Raw genomic sequence first — 22,507 nt, 5'->3', positions numbered from 1 at the left:
AAACCCCCTTCTGTTATACATAATTTGCTAATGGACACTGACAAAAATATTTTGAATAATCATTTGGAATTTGTTTTTATTGCTTAGTCATGTTTAAATAGTTGTTTTTTCCACAATTAAAAGATCATTTCTTTCGTTCTCATTATCACCAGTACTTATTGATCATGCCATCCAAAATCTTCGTTATGGATTTGAACTATTATCAAAATTATTAATGCAAGAATATTGTCGTTATCGTGGTTTTCAATTGATCGGTTTCGGTTCATTTTTGGAAACACGTCGTCATCAATTATCTGTGATCCGGGAACAAATTCGTAAACGATTCGAATCATCTACCTTAGAAAATAGTGTTGTCAATTCGGTAGTTGATCCTAAAAGGAATGATATTACAGAGGATGATAATGCACATAATAGCAATGCTGTCCATTCGGAAAAATTAACGAATACAGAAAATAAAGAGGCTGCCAATTGTACTGATACGTCATCTATTGATAAGATTCCCAATGTGAACAAGAACAACTCAGAGTGTTTATCAAAGGATCCATATGCAAGTAATGACGAGAAGAAAGTAAAGCGTGAGAACAAAGACGAAAAAGATGATGAAGGAGAACAAGAAGCAGGAGAAGATGAAGAAGTGGAAGAAGCGGAAACGGAGCAAGGGGTCGATACTAAAAGGGCATGTAAATCTAGTTTGAAACAATTAAAAAATACTAGAGATGTGAAGTCGACTAAAGAAAAATTAAATCTTTTGAAAGTGTCACTTGCACCACCAGATGATTTAGGCTGTTTATCATTTTACGATTGTTTATTGATTGCAATTCTTCAGAAATTATCTAATCCAGATCTTCGTCAACAGTAAGTTGATTTTAATAATGATGGTTAATTATTGAATATTTCAATTTATTACCATTTGTTGTTCATGTACATTATGGACTATCGTTAACTAGACAATTATTCGGAATCAAAGAGTATTAAAAAGCCATTTTATTTCAATTTCAGATTTCTTAACAGTGGACACCCTACCCATAGTTGAACCTACCACCACTTGGTTTCCATTCAGTTGTTCACGTTTATAATTTCATTCACTTCTTGATGTCGATCTATGGTAATGCCTTGTTATTCGTGATTCCTATTTCATGTCCGACATAATCGAACTCTATCAGTCACTCGAAGTCTGAGAGTACTTTTTGAATTCAGTCACTGGTGAACACATGATTATTATTTAATGTAGGGGATTTGTAAGGGTTGTCCAAGGTTCACTTAATATTTTAACAAATCACGGGTTTTTGGTTGGGGATTGTGATTTCATTCTTTCTTCTTTTCCGAAAGTTTCGGAAACTAAATGGTTGATAAAGTTCCTTCAATGTTTATTGTTATTCAAAATGGATATTTTGTACTTTTTCACGTGAGGTGTATAGAAAGGAGTCTAAGGTTCTCCTCGTCACTTCTCAGTAACTTTATTAGATTCTAATATAATTCATTCTCCACACTGTTTTCTTACGAACACTTAATATCAACTCTGTACTGATATTTACCTGCTCTTTGAAGATATAACATTTAATATAATAAACTGTATGTTTGGCTTTGCCATGGTTGTAATTTTAAGTAACATACATAGTCTGGAACCTGATTCTTTCAGCTTGGAAACCAAGTAACAGTTCGCCTACCTGACTTTAGGCCACACTTTCTATTTATGAGTCTGTCATAATCAATACAGGCACAGACATGTGTTAAGCCAAGTTGGTATACTACAGCAGGACGAGATGAAACTAATGAGATGCACAGAAAGACAGTCAAAATAATAATAAAAGTAATAGTATCAATGATAGTGCTTGAAAGTAAATAACACCGTTGAATACCGGCTCACTAGTCTAAAGGTTAAGCGTTTGCGCGCGAAACTGTAGGTCCTGGGTTCGAGTCCCGCACGTGGGATTTGCGGGTGGGCACTACTGAAAAGTCCTACGCTAAGAAGAATCAGCTTTCTACTGCTTCTAGGTTTTAAGTGGTGATCTAACTCAGTGCAATCCAACCATTTCCACAATCCCATATTAAAACTAAACACTTGAAAATTAAGTTTGAAAACAAGATGAATTCGAGGAATATGAATACAAAATAACTTCGAATCTCAAGACTATGGAAGGGGGGAAATAGAGAGTGGATGCATGTGCGACAGTGTGACCGGTTCTGCGTTATGGCACCCAATGTTTCCAACTACTGGTCGTGGTTATCGTACGCGTGAGCTTGGCCCAACCAATGTTCCAGGCTTGCAGTCTAGTATTTGCAAGTCAAATTCTTTAACCAATAATACTCAACTCCAGTCAGCTGATCATACGAGTTAAGTATTTTTGTTAACTGCTACAAAACTGCGATATATTATACCTAATATTATGTAGAGGAAAGGACACAAGTGTCCAAAGTGTAACCATAATATAGATCACCGGCTACCATGGGACTGCATCTCCTCACGATGCTCCACTGCCTTGTGGACTAGACCTTCAGGTCAAAGGCTCCGGGTGTGGCCCCCTAAGAAAACCACCTGCTTCAGTCTGGGCACCTGAGCAGTATCACAGCCCTCACATAAATCAAATGAGATTTGTGAGGCACATATATATCTGGTGCTTCCTTGTACCAATATTTATGTGTTTAAATAAATAAAAAATACAGTATAATAAACAAAGGGTATCTAATATATGATGTTGCTTGGTGTGAAAGTTAAGAAACATCACCCTCCTAATGATTCCAAACACCATATTAGATTTGGCACTGATCATCCACACTAGTCCGACAACCATGCTTCGTATATAAAGACAGAGGGAAAAAATTAACGAAGGACTAATCGAAGGACTAAATTATATATATATATATATATATATTTTTTGTATTATGTAGCTACTTCAGCAGATTTTTGATTGAGGCACCTCTTTTAACTCCTGGCGCAACAAATGAATTGAAACGATATTGTTCCTCACCAGATCAAGCAACCTATGGATTTGAGGTTGGTCATGAGAATTTTCAAATATGCTTCTTTTCCATGTTTGTTCAAGATATTTTGTCTTTTTTCCTCTCGCTTGTTAGTTATTAGCTTGTCTTTGTATATATATGTATATATGTTAATGATTTTTTACTCTAAGCTAATCATTCTCAACTTCAATACCATGAATGTGACTGACTGTTCTCTGTCTTGGTTGCTGCTTACTAGAGTACATGATGTCGAAGTTCATACAAGAGTTTATTTTTGATAGAGACCTTTAAATAATTGAACTGCATAACTTTTTTTTTCCTAAAATCAAGTTTCAGTTACTAAATAATTATTAATTACAAAATTTTATTAAATTAAACAATTGTCACTAAACGCCAAATCCACAATGAATTGATCAATACCAATGAAAACGGATTGTAAGTTAACCTAAAAAAAGTTGATGTACAAATCTTAAGATTGATTTTCTTCCTTATGTGTTGTATTTATGGATATAACATCCTTTACAGATATAAGCATTGCTAACGACTTATAACTTCAATTATGCACCAATTGTGTACTATCTATTCAAGTTTAACATTCACTAGTCCAACAAAGTCTTATTTTTCAAGATATTAAGATTTACAGGAGGCCAAACAATGAATGGATCTGTCGATCAGTTTTTTGTATTTTGGTGAACTTTTTCACTGATCAGATACAAACTCGAACATACAGTGTATTTGACTTGCAGTTAGAAGTCGCATCAATGCTTGTATCATACATAAATCTTGATTAATTTAGCTGTTCAAAATGACATTACAAAATGAGACGAGGATTCATTACATTCTGTATTATTTAATCTATGTGATCTGATGATTATATTACTCACAGGTGACTGTTATTTCAATAAGCATTTTTTTACCTACTCACATTTCATTGGCTAATCAAAAGCTTATTTCTTTTTTTATCGAATGGTGTGTTTATTTTTTGTTTGATCATATTCAACGGATTATTTTCTCCCTTCGTGACTGCGTTAAATATTTGTTGATATCGTTCGCCATTGGGAATGTAAGTTGATAATTTCAGTGATTCTGGTGACTTTCCTCAGACGATAATTGAAAATCAATAATCTACTATCATATATTGAGTAGGAATTGCAACATCACTACCACACTTGTACTATAAAGCCGTTGTTGACGAAAGATATTCGAGTCATTTGAAGCACTTAGATTATCATTCATTCGTAGTTCAAATTTATATTATATACTTCAATATTTCCTTATTTCTTTCCTAGATTTTATCATTGCAACCGGCCGAAAATTCTTTACATATAACTACTTTATGCGATTAATGAGCATTGTTATGTGATCAAGATCAAATTAAAAACAAATAGATTAATGCAATATTTAGATAGTTCGAAGTTAGATATTGTCTGAAGACCTATTAGTATACGTGTTACTCCTGACGGATTAAAAAGTGATTCTATACCATAGGAGTATGTACTGGCCTGCTGTACAGTTTGATCTAAGTAACTGGTGTATGAATTTCATCCTTAAGATACATTGAAAGTATCGACATTTGTTATTAGCGTGTTTTTTTTCCTCATCTGTTCTTCTGCATCCTTCATTCTCATCTGGGTACTCTATTCAACCATTGATTCTTTTTACGTAACCGTCCAACAACTGTAACAGAATAATATGTATCATTCGTTACCAAGGTTTGACTTGATAATTTAAAATAAATTGACCATTGGGTTTATTGTTGTAAATAAAAGTAATGTATTTGTAATATCCCAGTAAGTAGAAAAATTAGATTTTCTGACGTTTCGTGACTCCGTGTAACCCAAGTTTGAATAGTACAAAGAAACAGATTAAACTGACATATTCAGTTCACATCTCCTTTCTTCTAGAGTTCTTTTTATATTCTTTTCTCAGTGGATTAGTCATGTTGTAAATGTAATTTATATACTTTCGACTGTGAATTAACCTACTCAGTTATGCTTATTGTGTATTGTCATTCTTTCTCAATATTCAACTAGATATTACGTACATTAATCGAAACACGTCCAGTTAGTCAAAGAGAAGATCTTTTGAATATGTTATTACATTTTTGTTCGGTGGATGCATTAGAAATTCGCAAAGCTGCGTTAACTGCTACAAGAGAACTGGCAAGTTCCGATCCTAGATGGCAAGATCACATAGAGGTATTGTATTATTTTACGAACCTTTTTGGTATATATATATATATAAGCATAGGTTGCGTTTGTATGACCCCAATAGGATCACCAGTAAAGTCTCTTGCGACTTCGCGAAACATCCCATTTACAAGCATTGAGATTTGCAGGCTCCTCGAAGTACGCCGTTCCACTCCTGCGAATCACGAGTTTGTTATTACATATAGCTTCTTATATATGGGACTTTTGCAAAATTTGCACAAGGACCGATAAACCTAGTATTTGAAAGCCTCCTATTGAGTTGAAAACAGTAGTTGAGTCTTGTCACTGCCATAAGCTGTTTCGACTCATTCAAGCCACAGCATCAAAAAGCCTGTTTTCAGTGAGGTAATTTCTAAAGACGATGGCGTGCCACTTAGTAACAATGGGTAAAGTTTCTCGACGAACAGTTCATCACTAGCAACACTGATCAGATTGTTTTGTACTCCTTAGCCTGTGATTACCGACCCATCTAACGGAGAGGTATTCGTCAAGAGATTCCTATTTCGAAAGCATCTCAAGTTGTCGGGGTCAGACAATCTACCTCCGGATTTTTTAAGGAAGGTAGTAAACTTTAAGTCAACTGACTGAATGAATTGTTTGGGAAAGTATGAGTAACAAAGGGTGATCTAACATCTTGAAACGAGCTGACCGTCGTCCTCATCTTTAAAAAGAGTCTACATAATCTATATAATAACTATCGTGTGATAAGTATACTTTCGATTATGTCCAAACTATTGGCTTCTGTCACACTCTGCGAATTGTGTGAAACCCGTGAAAGATCGATTCACGAGGAACAAGTTGGTTTTCTATCAGGCTGTTGATGTATTGATTATATCTCCATACTTCGCCAATAGTTAGATCACCACCACACTTATTGCAGGCCAACAGTCTTTGTGTTTCTCAATATCACGGTTGTCTTGGATTCGTTGGAGATGACTTTTCTGGTATTGTCTTTTGAGAAAGTGTGTCTGAGAAGTTTTTTAACATTCCGAAGACCCTATATACAAATACATCAGAGAGAGAGTTAGAGTTTATAATTAATTCTCAGTTATTCCATTTGAGCAATAGGGTTATTCTGGGTTGTTCAATTCCTCCATTCCTCCTCAACTTTGCCATCGATGACCTTTTGGAGACATCTCTGATGGAAGTAGGTTGTGTTGATATGGATCTGTTACCTAGAGGGGACTTCGACGGTAAGTATGCAGGTGATAATCCCATACTGTGCAATGATACTCAAACTATGCAGTCTGCGCTTAATGGATAAGCAATCAATATCTGTGGGTATGGCATGTGGTTTGTACCTTCTAAGTCCAAAGTACTTATATAAGACTGGTAGGAGTCTGCATTTGTACTCACTCTTAGTAGTGAGCAGTTAATAGTAGTTTCTGCATGTTTGACAAATGTCGTGTGAGCGATTTCCACTTTGTGAATTGTTTATCGAAACTGGAAATGGGTAGAAAAAGCAGAGAGATGATCATTTTAAAACATGACACTGTGGTAGGAAGAAAATCTATATAAGACTGGCATTTTTCCATCTATCCCGAATTACTGATTTGGGTCTTAGAGGTGGTGCGACTCAATCAATCAACCTACATACTGACGAGCCTTACTATAAAACTGAGGAAAGATTGTACATAGTTGACTGATATGGATTTCTTTAAGGTTGTTAAGGCACTGCCGTTGAGTATCAGCAAATACAGGATTTTTTCAGGGTTATATGCTATCTATGATAGTAGCGTCTCATACATAAACATATCGTATTGTTGTGTTTTGTTAGTTGAGATCAACTATGTTATTTCTTATAGTTGTTTATTTCCTTGTTCCCTCCTTGGTCTGCTTAGATGTTCGCTGTACAAATGCTTAAAAAGCTGTTACAACCTCGTCCAAGTCCAGATATTTTTCCATTTCTTAATCAGTCATCAATACCGTCAAGTTGGACAGACGAAGCTTGTCAGGCTTGTGCACACTTATTTCTTGGTTTGATGCCTCAAAGTCCTGGACTTATGCATCAGTATGTTCTTATTCATTAATGATTGATTCTAAATTATATTTAAATATTGCTTCTGTAATTCTGTTATGCACTTATGTACGAATTAATTACATGGACTTAAAGCTATATTTCGTTTCCACATGAATCACATCGTCTATACTTACTTTTTTTCTACTTTAGTACTTTTATACTTTAGTACTCTGGGGTTTGTCATCTCATTGAGCTAATGTGTTGTGGCAAATTGAACTGATGAACGTATGTGCCATGTTCTACGCTCAGTGTGACTGACTGACTAGTGTTTGGTGTGTCAGTCATTTTCTTGCGGTTATCTGAACGTATGCGGTCAATGTTTAGCGTATCGCTAATCTATGTAATTGTATATATTTTAGTTGTATTAAGAAATAACTGAGTTTATTAATCTACTCTTGAGGAACAATGATCATTAATTGTAAAAACTCTCACTTTTTAATTCGCATTTGGGCTTCTTAAACCAGTAACTCAATATCCTTCGTGTTTATTATAAGTTGATTATATTTCGGGATCTATTTATATGTTTCCGCTTATTTTAAACTTATCTGAATGTTACCTATCCTATAGTTGATGTCAGCAGTTAAATTTGAGCTTACTCATGAAAATCACAAGGCAACTAGTCTACAAAGTCTATTAACCTTCTTATCAAGCGGTATGCTATCTATTTATTAATTATTTACATTATTCTTTATTTTTGAGTTCCAAAAATGGCATAAAACAATTGTCTTGAATTCATTTGTTAGTCAATATCTATAATTTACTCTTGGAATACTAGTAAGCAAGTGCTGATTATTATGTTAATGTATTTTCTGCTTGTATTTTCTTTGAATTGGTTAATAGATTGGCTGAAGTTTATACTCAAGCTTGTCCAAATATAAAACGATGTTTACTTAGAATGGTTGATTTACCGGTTAGTTTAATACTAGTTCCATTTTTAAAAATTCATAATCATTATGGTGTTCTTTATACAAAATAAATGACCATTCGAAAACTGTTATCAAATTTATAGTGGAGTTGTGAATTCTTTGGCTAGACCATATATCTGTCAACTTCTCTCTTACCATCTTTGATTTTAATCAACTGAATTGCATCATTAGCTCTCACTTATATGATGAACAACTCAATGCCTCGAGTACATGGATGCATAGTTATGAATTTATTTTGCAGAGAATTCATCATTGTGATTGCATAATAAATAAATCAAAAGAATATATATGCAGTATCGATAACAATGTATGCCAGTTTAAAAATTGAGCTACTGGATAAATTTAAAGCCATAGAGTTTACTGTTTATTTTCGGTACATATTTATTGCATGCAGTTAGTTCCCTTTATGAATTTAAATAAAGCCAGAACGAACATTGTTGAAGAATAATATGAATTCATTGTATTTTGTGATTTCTCATCAACTGCTGACAACCAAATTTGTATTAAAAATTTTATATTGAGGTAAGATATAGTGTGAAACAATTGACAAAAGTGAATATGAAGAATTGGAATGACAAAAGGTTATCAATAATAACTATGTGTATATGTGTGCAAGAACAGGTTGGAGGTCATTTGGTGTTGGAATCAATTCTTTACATTCACTTATGTCAATTGTTTCACACTATATCTTACCTCAATATAAAATTTTAATACATATTTGGTTGTATAAATTTAGTCAGCAAGTAATCAACATTCTTTCATGTGATAATTGAAATAACATACTTTATTGTTTTATTTATGATGTTAGATTCGCGATATCGGGATTTATTCGATAGATCTTCATAATTTAGTTAGTGAATGTCCAAATGGTGCAGAAACCCTCATAACACGTATGATACATATTCTTACTGACTGGCCATCAGCTGCCAATGCGGCTGCCGCTACCGCTAATTCATCAAGTGTTAATACCAGTAATATATCTGTTCCATCATATTCAACTTCAACTAAAGCGCAAATAACACCTCTTAGTCCCGGTAATAATACTCATCAAATCGGACAATTGGTAATTGGACCAGCTGTAATTATTCCACCGCCTTCATTAGTTGAACGAGTTTATCGTTTATATGAAGAACGTGTACATGATGTTCGTTGTCTTATTCCTGTAATCGTTGGTCTATCTAAACAGCAAGTTATAAATGCACTGCCTAAATTAATACAATTAAATGAAAAAGTTGTAAAAGAAGTATTAACTCGATTGTTACATGGTAAGAAATTTGTATTTTATCATTTACTAGTTACTTTTTCGATGATTGTTATTGAAAATAATAATACACACAAATCACAGCTACTTTTTTAATAAATTTTTGGCTTATATTAGTATTATCCTCTTTCAAACTAATCTCCTATTTGTGACAATACACTTGTCCTGTTACTGTTTCTGCTTTTTTTTCGAAACATCCCTTAGAAGTTATCAGAAGTTAAGGTAGTTAATTGCTTCATTGCTTCACTTTTTATCTTCTCAATGCTGTTCTCGAGTAACTACTTGTAAGAAATGAAACTTTATAACATTAAGTACGATAATTAGGATAGGTGATCTTGTATGGTGATCGGATCAAGGGTCAGAAGCGCTCAGATAAACATAACCAACAACCTCCATAGACTAGCTTGTGAATTTATAGTGTAGTGGGGACAACCAATTGTATTTTGATAGAAAATTACAGAATATGTTGGTAAAATTAGAGAATCATACGCTGAATACTTTATTTGCAAATTTCCATCATTTCTCCTTCACATTCTCTACGATTCTTCCAGTTCATAACTCCTTTCGTTTCAACTCGATCTTTTTATCCTTTTGCTGCCAGGTTAAATTTTATTGAATTTTATTAAACCCACGGATATTTAATGAATAATTCATGCAAACATGAAATCGCGTAGTGTTGTAAAACTGAGAGAATTAGTCGAACTATACACTTAACAGAATAATATATTGGAAACACAGTATAGCCTAATTTTTGGTTGGTTTATGTTTCGTTATTTATAATTGTTTACCTACAGTTTACTAATTAAGTGGTTTTTATTGAAATTCTCTCAAATAAAAAAAAACACAAAGACGTTTGTTCTATGCTTGCCAACCAGAAGACTAATATATTGAGCGACAAACCGCTCTGTATTATTTTATGACCATAAAGGATGGTCTGTGAAATTAAAATGCATTAACAGGCTTTGGATTTTGATGTTTTTGGTTATAAGTATTTCCGGAGCATTGCTCTCTTGTTGTGGAACGACTGAGTGAGCAGTGTTAAGATGATGGGTAAAGTACTAGGCAAGGGGTAGCACTTATATTGGTGACGTAAATGGTTAGGACACGTGTTACATATGCCAAAGTACTACCTACCTCGACAACTGATGCTTGTTAGTGTAGTAGTAGGTTCGATGAAAGCTAGAGAGAGTAAAGGAAGACATGATATCTATCCGTAAAGTCATTGACTATTGAGCTGAGTTATATAGGTAGATACTGACTTAGTCAGTTAGCTACAACGTAGGCACACATATGCATCGGTCCAAGTTGCCATACCTCGTTAGCACAACAAGATAAACACCAAATTCATAGAAGTAGTTACTTAAATGGTAGTAATATGCAATATAAATATTTAATATAAAGATGTAATACACGCAGAAAGAATTAGTTCCCAGAAAAAAAGGTATAAAGTTATTTTAATCTCATGGTTTAAGGGAAGATAAAGAGTGTATACACCTACGCCATTGTGATCGATTCTGAGCCATGTCACACAGAGTCTCCAACCATTGGTTACGATGGTCACGCGGACCCCAACCAGGTAGTCTGCATCTGCCAACATGACTCAGACTAGAAGTTAGTGACTTCAAGCACTGATGCCATGTTTTGGTTTGGCCGACCCTAACTACCTTCTAACCATCGCTAATACTAGTCAGCATAGTGCGTCGTGTTAATCGGTGTTCAGGCATACGTAAAACGTGGCCTAACCATCTCAGTCGATGAAGATTCATAGCCTCATCAACTGATTTACCATCATTCCCTAATACCCTGCGTCTAACCTCACTATTACTTACCCGGTGATCCCAGCAGATGCGAGCAATATTTCTAAGACATCTGTGGTCAAATACTAGCAACTTGCGAGTATCTTCTACTCTTAATGGCCATGTTTCGCAGCTGTAAAGTAGAACAGAGCGAACTGCTGTTTAGTATACTCGTCCCTTAATTGATAGACGGATATCTCGTCTTCGCCATAGGTGACGTAAGTTGGCAAATGCCAAACGAGAATTTTGAATCCGTGCCGAGATTTCGTCAGACACCAACTCATTAGGGCTGATCAGACTTCCAAGATAAGTGAAGTTTTCGATGCGTTCGACTACTTCACTCCCTATTTCTAGTTCAGGTGTTGATACAGGCCAGTCCTGGAGTAACAATTTACCTTTGGATGGGGAGAATCGCATCCCAAACATCCTGACATTTTTACTCAGTGCTAACAGAAGACTCTGAATTTTATCAGCGTGTTCACCAAACAGGACTATGTCATCTGCGTATTCTAGGTCGATAATTGGATCTTCTGGTAGGATATCAGTTCCTTAAAATTCAATCGATGAGAGTGTATTTCCAACAGTAGGTCTATAATCGAGTTAAACAAAAGTGGGGATAGTGGACAACCTTGTCGGACACCACTTGAGGTTGTAAAATCAGATGACAGTTCTCCGTAAGCTCTCACTCGACTTGTAGTGTTCGAGTAAAGAGCCTTCACAAGGTTCATGTACTTTTCAGGTACACCTTTCAATGACAGACACTGCCACAGAACCTCTTGGTATACAGAGTGAAATGCTGCTTCCTTAAAGTCAAGAAAAACTATCATTGTCGGACGCCGATAAGCATGTCTGTGTTCTTAAACCTGACGAATGGTGAATATGTGGTCGATGTGGCCACGACCAGGTCTGAAGCCAGCCTGATTTTCTCGTGTTTGCAGTTCACGAGTCTTAGTTAGGCCCCGATAATTATTGAGGCAAGTATTTTAGATGCTATGTTAGTCGGACTAATCCCTCTATGGTTATGACAAGATGATTTTGACCTCTTCTTATATATTGGAACAATCAGTGATTGCAAACAGTCAGACGGGATTACGTCGAAACTAACTTACTGGTTGGGGTATTATAGCAAATTAGATCGATACATATTTGTGCTAGTGTCTGCATTGTGGATAACTAAATGAATGAAATCCTTGTTGAGTATTGAATTAATATATTCGTGTATCTGTCGTCTATATTGTCAATCGATAAAAATGCATGCTTTAACTGTTTAGACTTTTCTTTCCTTTTATGGTCTAAATGTTCGCCTATCGCAGAAAATTTACCACTTCGTTCATTTTTATTTATTAAAATATACTGTAGCATGTTGCTTATTGAGGTGATTTCCTTCTCTTTTCATTTTCTAGCAAGTGTAGCTACTCAGTATGCTCCACAAATTAAAGGTGTCAGGAACATTCCATTTAATTTAAATGATCAACCTTCTCCTCTTGGTCCTTTAAAGCCTGAAGAATTATTGGTCGCTATTCATTTGTTGGAATTCGCCAAAGATCCTTCAGCACCAGCCTCATCAAATGAAGGTAAAATGTTATTAGTTGTTATTTAATTCTTGTGTGTATCTTTATTGAACTAATGCGATTTTGGTTCGTCATCATCATTAATTTGTTCATAGATGATTGTTAGTTCGTCAACAGGCCCGATATTTTCAGCTCATCATTAGTAACCTTTTATTGATTGGTCTTCATTAGCTTTTTGTTTGTTTGTTCGATTGTATCTAGGTAAATCGACAAAGCCTTATGTAAACCTTCAATCTATACTTCATGCATGTCGTGTTTGTTTTGCTGAACGTCGATTGTTTACACAAGAACGTTTATCTGTTGCAATTGGCCAACTTTTAGAACAACCTGTTTTGCCCACTCTATTTATGCGTACTGTTATGCAAGCATTAGCTTTACATCCTCGTTTGGCTGGTTATGTAATCAATGTATTGGTTCGATTAATTCGTAAACAGGTTTGTTTGTAAACTACTTTGTATTTTATAGTTGAATTTTTTAAATAAAAGTTTGCCATACTATTTCTAATTAAACAGTAAATCATTTCTATCTGTTAAAGAATTGAAGAGTACAACTCTTATTAATCATTACTGATATCGTAAAGGGTTAATGTTACTATGCATAATCATTCATGTATACAACTCAAGAATAATGCTCAGAACAAATCATAACGTTTATTTATATATTTTACTCGATAAACATTTTCAAGCAGTAATATTTTGTTCTTAATTCTAAATGAATCCAACTATAAATTTATCCATCTCTGCTTACCATGCTTGTGAATTAAGGCTATATTGAGGCAATACGCACAGTATGCACATATGCCAATTAGAGACTGACCAGTTGCAGTCCTAACAAATCGGTGGGAAGATTCAAACAAACAATACTGAATGAATTTAAACTTCACCCCATCGCACAAGCAAGTGGCTATCAGGACTCAGTGGCCGAGTGGATAACGCGATGGCGTTTGAAGCGAGGGTACTGGGTTCGAGTCCCAGAGTGAACATCAACTCTGAGATGCAGGTACATCCAGCTGACGAGTCCCAAATAGGACGGAACGCGCGCCCTGGATTCCACTGCTAGCCACGATCCATCTCTGCTTACCATGCTTGTGAATTAAGGCTATATTAAGGCAATACGCACAGTATGCACATATGCCAATTAGAGACTGACCAGTTGCAGTCCTAACAAATCGATGGGAAGATTCAAACAAACAATACTGAATGAATATAAATTTAACGTTGAAAGATATTTTAACCTAATAATTAGTGGATCATTGATGTGTGAGCGAGAATGATAATGTTTGTTTGTTTTGCTTAGTCAGACTTGTAGATAGTCTGATAGGTGTTAGGTCAGTTATATATTCTCCTGCCCGTATTATTATTTATTATTGATTGTCCATTCGTTGTTGGATTTTGTCGGTTCGGTGTGGAAATATATTTACGTTCTTGTCAGGCTAATCGCATGTTCTTGATCTGGGTTGTGTTAAAGTCCTATAGAGTAGACACTTAGAGGAAATCTAGTATAGATATTCGTCTAAGGTAAATTAACGTCCCATTCATGTATACAAGTGAAGGGATCGTTATGGCAATCATAAAACTTCAAACATAATAAAGTGCTTTTTAAATGATGTAGAATATGTAACTATCAATTCATTGTTCTCCAGATTAGCATAACAATACCATTCAATTAGCATGTATACATTCTTACGTTCGTCTTCAAGCTTCATCTAATTAAGGTCCACTTATTTAGTTCGAAAATGACATGGTTGACTCACTAAACCAAGGTAGGTAAAGTACAATTTGAATGTGATATCGTTTGCTTGAACGTTTAGTTTGTATTTGTGTGTCTGTTTGTATAGGGGACAACTAAATGTCGTTAATTTACAGAAAGTAATCAATCAGTCACTCTATCAACACATATATTCTTTTTCTGAACACTTATAATAAATGAATACAATTATTATTATCATTATTATTATTATTACTATTATTATTATTACTATTTTGTTTATTGTCTGCCGGTGTTTAGTTGTTGATAGTTTACATCCTGGTGTCAAGGTAACTGGCTACTTGTAGTATGCCTTCCCCAATCCATGTGAACAATAATAAAGTCAAATTACATTATTTTTTCAATTACATTTCTATTCATATTTTAAAAGAATTAATTATTTTATGAAATAGGTATGGAAAAGTGAAAAACTTTGGGATGGATTTATTAGATGTTGTGCAAAGACTAGACCACAAAGTTATCAAGTTCTATTACAATTACCACCCGATCGTTTAGAAGCTGTATTTCAGTGGGAACCAGCTATGCGTGGTCAAGTAAGACGTTATGTAGAAAATTTCTCTTCAGCTCAAGTAAGTAATACAGATGTATAAAATTGAGTAGATTATACTTGAGTTATTCATTTAAAATATCAAAAAGAATCTCATTAGGTGATTTTGTAAAATTAGAATACTTTACTAATCAAAGTACCGATATATCCATCTTTTTTTGACTAAATTATTATTGATATCAATGTCAAGGTCGGACTTGATAGTTTCAAATAAATTGAGCATTAGGTAGAGAGTTATTTACTCTGAAGAGGTGGCTTGCATTAAGTCACGAAACATCAGAAATGCAATTTTTCTACTCATTGGGATATAACAAGAATTATATTTACCCTTAAATTATTATTATAAATCTACCTGTTTCCAATATTGTGGAGTGTATATTTTTTGCCATATTAACCATAATATATGCTTATCTCAGTATCATTATTTTCAGTTAAAAAGTAGCATATTAGAATACATACTTTATCCTAACTTTTATGTCGTTTTCTTTTTCCAGCGTATTCATATATCTAAAGCTATTGTTGAAGTCTTAGAACATGTTCCCACTCCTCCTCGTTTACCAACACCTGAAGTTCATCCTAATAAAACTAATAGTGATTTAGAAACACAAGAACAAGGTAAAATTATACTATCGACAAATAATAGTCCTGCTTCATCTGGTCCTGGTACACCAACACGTGATGAAATACCTCACTTTGATACACCATTTATGGCTGCTGCAATGTTTGCTCAACAGCAACAAACTTCTAACATGATGACATCATCCAGAGAATCAACAGTTTCCACTGTAATTGATAATCAATTTCAGATTCATTCATTTACATCTCATTCTATACAACCAATAGGTTCGTTTAATTCTATTTCTAGTCAATCAAATCTTCATTCATCATTACTTCAATCTTCGTCTTCTTCTGTATTACCATCATTATCAGAACCATCAGTTCAGCAAAAAAATGTATCGTCAATTCCTAGTATAATTGAAACTAAACCTGATATACCCGATGATAGTGATATGGATCCAACTATGGAAGATTTGTTTGAAGCTGATTGTCAACAACAACAATCACATACAAATTCGTTAGATGAATATGATGTAATGAATCATTCACCTCCACAAATCACTATGGACGTATCACAACAGTTAAGTAAACATTTTAAATCGAAACCATCTCTGCTATTACAAGAGATGGAAAATGATCCATTAGATTTTGAAGAAAATTCAGGTCAGTCTTATTATTATTATTATTATTATTATTATGACCAGTCGAATTTCTTCCAGAGTATTATTTCATCAGTAGTTATCCTAAACGTCATTAAGCTGTTATAATTTGTGAAACATTGCATTACGACACTTCAATCAGATTATAAACTAACAATAAATCTGAAGGGTGAATTCTTGTAATAAACATTATCAAGCACTATGTAATTACCAGTGAAAATTTTGAAGGGCAAAGTAGATGCGGTTGTTTTATAGAAATACTTTCTGAATTTCTCCTAGCTGAATTCCATAGGATTCCACAAAACTATGGTTAATTGATGGAACCAAGCGAATGAGTGAGATAATCAAAATAGATTTATGCTGATGAAGGACAAATCAACAACCAATACAATTGTCCTACCCTCTCTATTAAATTACAGGAATGTCAAAACAATACCTAGTCTGTCGTTGCTATGAGTTGCAATATTGCAAATAATTATTATTGAATTAGAACCCAGAAGTTTTGATAAGACAAGACATCAGACAGATGACTTCCTCTTCGCTTTCTCCACCCAGTCCCAGTTTTAACTAATAATCCACAAAGTGGAAATCGTTCAAACGACATTCGTAAAACATGTACAAGTCAGTGCCAAAATTTGGCATTACTTACATGGTGTATTTATTGAATATAGCGATTATAGAACACAGAGAGCCGTCGAGTATCATCTTGCCAGTCTTACGGATAAGCAAAGTATTTGGCATACTTGCGGATATTAATTTCCAACCGGTCAGTTGTTATGCTAATATCTTATGTATCATTCCACTATTCAGACAATAACATCTGCATACTCATGGTCGGAAATTTTTTCTCTAGGAAATAGATCCATAAAATCATCACTGCCTACTTTCTACAGAGCTGTTTGCAGAACGTCATTTATAGAAAAATCGAAGAGGGATTGTCAGATCGATCAGTTGTACCTAACTCCATTGCCGGAATGAAACAATGGTGGGAGATGGTGTTATGTCCTTATGGCCTGTCGATATATCACTTGACTAAATCGCCAATTAGGAACACCGACTTATATAACCTTGGTACTGTGCCAAACCAGTGACTTACAAACCAGTACGAGAAGCCTGGAGTCAACTCTCAGTTCTTATTGACCCTCTGAGATAGTAGCTTCTCGCCTAACCCATCCTTTTTAATCCAGAACACCAATATCAGCCTCCGCTATATGAATATATATATATATATATATATATATATATATATATATATATATATATAGTAAAAATCCTAGCAGTTACCATTCATTTATTCTTCGTCCGGATATAACGGATTGTTGTGTGCTCTCAATCAATCTGGAATGTTTGTGTTGAGAGTCTTTAAGATGTTGATAAACTTTTGGGATACATTTCTCTTTAACATACATTCCAGGAACACGATCATGTCTAACAAACTGAACAAAGGCGTGATATTAATTATTAAGTTGTGACAGTTTTTCACTGGGTTTTGCTCAATTTCAACTCTTTATTTACACTTTTACTCATCTTAAGAATATAAAGCCGAAAAATTATTAAATGATTTGTGATGATTGTTTCAACGGTATACTAGATCGTTTAATGATAATTATTCAGACCATGTGACAGTATGAATCAACGGCTTTAATCTGAAATTTTCTTTCTCATGGATCAGTAGTTCAAGTCAATTTGTAATATAGCCATTTCCAAACGGTATTTATTAGCTTTCGTAATATATTTCAGGTGTATAATGAGTATACAATTTAGATTTTCTGTGTTTTATTGATCACTGTTTTGTTGTACTCTTCTTCAGGACATTTTTTTTCTAACAAACTAATATCTTAATAACATTTACAGATAAATTTGCTTCAGTTTTTTAATTAAATTACTTCATTGAAAGTCAAGTTATTTAATGTTTAAGATAGATCTTTCTATTGATTAGTACTAATCTAAGTGTCATAATCTTGACAGCTTACTGTAGAACCTCTGGGTCACATATTTTTAAGCCGTACGAATATTATAAAATATATTTTTTTGCTTTAAATATTTCCAACTCATCAATTATTGTAGTCACATGATGTATTTACTTACTTTTTGAGGAGTTCATAACCTTCCTAGACACCTAATATTAAAAAGTTCAAAAAAAAACACAGCTGTGTATATTTTTGTCCTTGTTTGTCTTTTCGAAAGGTGAGAGCTGTTGACTTTGGAATTGATGCTTCAAATATGTATATTGTTCTGATCGAAAAAATATTGTATTAATAGAACTGATTGAAAGATTTCACAGATAAAAATGATTGACAATTAAATGAACTCATTCACTAAGTATGAGGGGTGATGATACTTTCTGATTATCTAAACTGAAGTAGATGGAGCACGTGGTTCGAACCTGGGACTTTGTGACTGAAGGTGAAACACTTAAAGAAATAACTAACCACTCCACAATAAAAATGATGAATGACAGTCAGTTAGGATTTTAAAAGTTATCTATGTGTTTAACTTATATTCTGTTCCGTACTGACTATTTGCTTTCTATACTACATATACTACAAAACCCCTTCTGACTATACTACATTGTTTAATTATCATAGATCCAATTACTGAACGTAATGCAACTTATTCATCATCACCACAGACCCGTCAGTTTGGCTGTACTGGAAAATCTGATGGCGGCGATGATAATAATGACATTACTGCTCCATATGATGATAACCATATGAACAAAGGCTATTGTTATGATGATGATGGTGAGCCACCTATACTTCCTGCTTCTCGTATTGACTCTGTAACTAGTTTGAAGCGTTGGCATGATACTGAACTTGGTGAAGTTAGGCCAACCTCTGAAGACTTGAATAATAAGCAATTCAATATACTTGCTGATGAAGGAAATCATGAAACTTCTAAATCTTTTTCAGTTACGACGACTTCTAGTAGCAGTCGACCGAAACGCCCAGTTAATGTAAACAAATTGGAAGCGGATAGGGTAAATCAATCTGTTTTTATGTTCAACTCATTCATATATGATCTTCGAGTAAACATTTTGTCTACAAGTGATGATCATGCGTTGATTTTCATTAGCAAAATTGTTTTCTTTAAATTTTAAGTAAACTCAACTTATTTTTTACTTCTCTTATAGTTTGTTTTTATAAGTGAATGTGTTTTTGTACTTATGAGACACGAAAGGAACAAACATTAGTACTAAGCTACTTCTTGAAACGTCACTTGTGTTCATTACACCCTGAGGTCCGTGAAAATAAGTTTTCATTTCATGTGATGTGTATATCTGTTGTTATATGTTTTATAATTATGGGTTGAGAGGAAAAACTTAAAATCATCGTTTCACTCAACCGTGACGTCCTCTTAGTAAACCCCTTCCATTATATATGGTTATATATAATAAATGTGACCTACCATTTACTCGTCGGTCTGTTTATGGCTTTTGAGGTTCGTAAACCGGTATGTCTGTTCATTTGTTTTCCTGATATCTTCCATATAATCGTAAAGGTCCTGAATCCGTATTTGTGCGCTGTTATGTTCTGAGGTTGTTTGATTTAGATAAAGAATTATACGCGAGCGCGAATATTTACGCGAATAAGAGGACTGGAAATGAACAAGTAGCTGTGATTGGCAACCGGATAGTATTGTACACAAATTATATATGTATATATATATAAGCTAAGACCTTGACAAAGTGCAATAGTTCAATAGTGTCCCTCGTTTTTCATCTCTCACCTTGCGACTACTTGTGAACATAGACACTTTATGTCTGGTTTCGCTCACTCTATCATACACTTTGACAAAACAGCTGTTCAGTACTATCTAATTCCGAATAAGTTTCCGGTTTATGCCAGTTTGTGATGAAAGTCACTGTCATATTGTAAAACATAGTCACGAAATTGCTCCCCTTATAATTTCTTGTTAATTTCGTCTTATTGTGTGATAATAGCAAACTAGGCTAACGTGTTTCTGTACCATGTCTTACGTTGATTGTAAGTGAATTGCCTCATAGTAATCATTTTATTGCGAGTAACTAACTTTGCAAGGGATTTATTAAAGTTCTAAGTGCGGAGTCTTGACTTGTAAATTTTGGTGTCATGTGGTAATGAAAACAATATTGTACCTAGGTTTCGTATTAGTTGGAACTTGTCATTGAGGAATACTTGCAATCTTTAGTGCACTGATACTCCCTGTGGCGTTTAAACTCGTTTCACCTTCCTTTGCAATCGGAGACGTTATCATCAGATTATTTTGGCCAGCGCTGACCTATCGTGGAACTGAGATTTTTACATTGATTAGTGATCAATATCATGCTTGTCCTACTCCGTATTGGTAATTGTATTCTGTTCTAGTTCTATTTTATATTCACGTTTCATCAATATACTTCTCTTGATTCGATAATGACTATTCTTCTTAATCACTTCTGATATTTAGAAACGTTTAGAAGAGGAAGCAATTAAATATAGACAATTAAAAGCTGAAAGAAAACATCAACAACAACGGAAAGAACAATCTTCGAATGATTCAACGGGAATTGAATAAACGCTAAGTAAAATTATATCTTTAATTGTTTTGTCTCAGTTTTTGTTGCATCTTGTACAATATATGCAATACACATTAGTGTATTTTTGTATTAGATTGTATTCATTGTATCCATTTGTGTATGTGTAAAAAGTTTTACTGCTTACAGATGGACAAATTACTTTTGTTATTTAAACGTCATTTCTCAGTTTTTATACAATTTCGGGATATACATCAACGTAAACATATTGTGGTCATTTAGTACCATTCAACTGACTGATACAAATCCTGTATGTATAAAAAAGTGCTCTTTCCTTAAATCCTCAGTCTTCATAATGCGGTGAACCACCGTTTTGTACAGTTTTATAAAGAAAAATATATCAGTAAAAAAAGACTTTCTGTTACTTGTTCATTATCAGTCTTGTTTTTTGATAAATTATTCAACCGTTTTATAGTTTTAATCAATTATCCAAAAGCTATCTCACTAATATCAATGATCAAACATTCCAAGTTCAAATGTCAGTGATTTTATTCTCTGTTGAATAGTAATTTTTAAGAAAAGGTAGAATTATTCAAACATTAACCATCGTCGATTTATTTTCATTCATTCTACGTGATATTTTATTCATACAAGCTACATTTCAACACCATATGCTAAAAACAACATTACTATTCTTGTTAGAACGGTATTATGAATAAAAAGAAGCATAATTTTGAATAATACAAACAGTTTAACCCTGTACTCATCAACACAGTGATTTCAGTCCATGAAGTCATTGATTATGTTAAATGGTTTAAATGAACCGGGTTTAAAATGTGTATTCGATTTGATGAAAAGTCAAGAGATTCGAAAATTTAACCACCACTTATCAAGAATTTATCGATAACATTTTCTTCATGTTTTGTTTTTTTTATTTACTGTATGATGTCAGCCTCTTGATGAATGGATCTAGATATGAATTTCTACATTTTTTATTTAAGGTGTTTGTAGTTATTTTCAGAGTAATGTAATTAACTACGTAGTCGTGATGAAGTACTAACCTATTTATTTGCATTTCTCTCAAAGATGTATTATGTAATGATATGAAATTAAGAATTGTTATCTATCAAACATACACTGAACAGTAAGTGGAATACCTTCGTACTTTGTAATAATTATTTATAATCTATATAGTTATAACATAGTTAAAATCACTTTGCTAACCAATGGAATAAAATTTTATAAGAAAGGCTAATGTCTGCCGAAGTACTTCAAAAAGCACTTAGATTATATGACTGAGTCATTTTCACTTTATTATATAAGTCAAGGACTAATCAAACAACCACTGAAGACTAATACAACGAACTTTTTCTCGCTCAAGTATACTACGATAATAAGACTAGTTGCGTTATATCACATCCAGGATCCACGACCCAGAATAATTAACCATATTAACACTAGATAGTTCTTTATTCAACACAGTTACAGGCAGTCGTATTCGGTGAGTCCGTCATGAAAATCAATGAGGAAATGGAATCACTTATTTAACAGTCAGTAGGCTAAGTGCCCGTTTGTCCACTCTCAGTGACCAATCATATTTTACTCTCACTACCACACATCAAAAACCAAGAAACACTAGATCAATGTTTTGCCTCAGTATGGGACTTATCATCAATGTTGACCCACTACCCAGCCAAATATTGAGTCCATGACCTTCAGGTCTCACGGCTAGTGGC

General features: G+C 33.9%; 1 protein-coding gene and 1 non-coding gene across 2 annotated transcripts in view; both read left to right on the top strand.

The window, feature by feature from the left end:
• Positions 1-20,826, top strand: part of Smp_163560 (symplekin, putative) — a gene marked incomplete at its 5' end in the record, with an annotated part of 31,670 nt that extends 10,844 nt beyond the window's left edge. Inside the window, 13 exon segments of the mRNA XM_018790924.1 lie at positions 153-551; positions 756-855; positions 2,890-2,995; positions 4,995-5,159; positions 7,013-7,182; positions 8,032-8,101; positions 8,915-8,950; positions 8,956-9,382; positions 12,917-13,179; positions 14,905-15,081; positions 15,554-16,280; positions 18,865-19,256; positions 20,705-20,826. Of these exon segments, the coding sequence (XP_018645935.1) occupies positions 153-551; positions 756-855; positions 2,890-2,995; positions 4,995-5,159; positions 7,013-7,182; positions 8,032-8,101; positions 8,915-8,950; positions 8,956-9,382; positions 12,917-13,179; positions 14,905-15,081; positions 15,554-16,280; positions 18,865-19,256; positions 20,705-20,812 (3,140 nt within the window). The 3' untranslated portion in view covers positions 20,813-20,826.
• Positions 13,659-13,724, top strand: Smp_tRNA_01093_Gln_TTG.1.1. Its single transcript has one exon. It is a non-coding gene (tRNA).
• Positions 20,827-22,507: the final 1,681 nt, after the last annotated feature.

Source organism: Schistosoma mansoni (assembly GCF_000237925.1).
Source record: "Schistosoma mansoni, WGS project CABG00000000 data, supercontig 0013, strain Puerto Rico, whole genome shotgun sequence".
Classification (NCBI taxonomy): Eukaryota; Metazoa; Platyhelminthes; class Trematoda; order Strigeidida; family Schistosomatidae; genus Schistosoma; species Schistosoma mansoni.
Note: the sequence above shows the minus strand (reverse complement) of the source record. Positions and strands in the feature narration are given on the sequence as shown.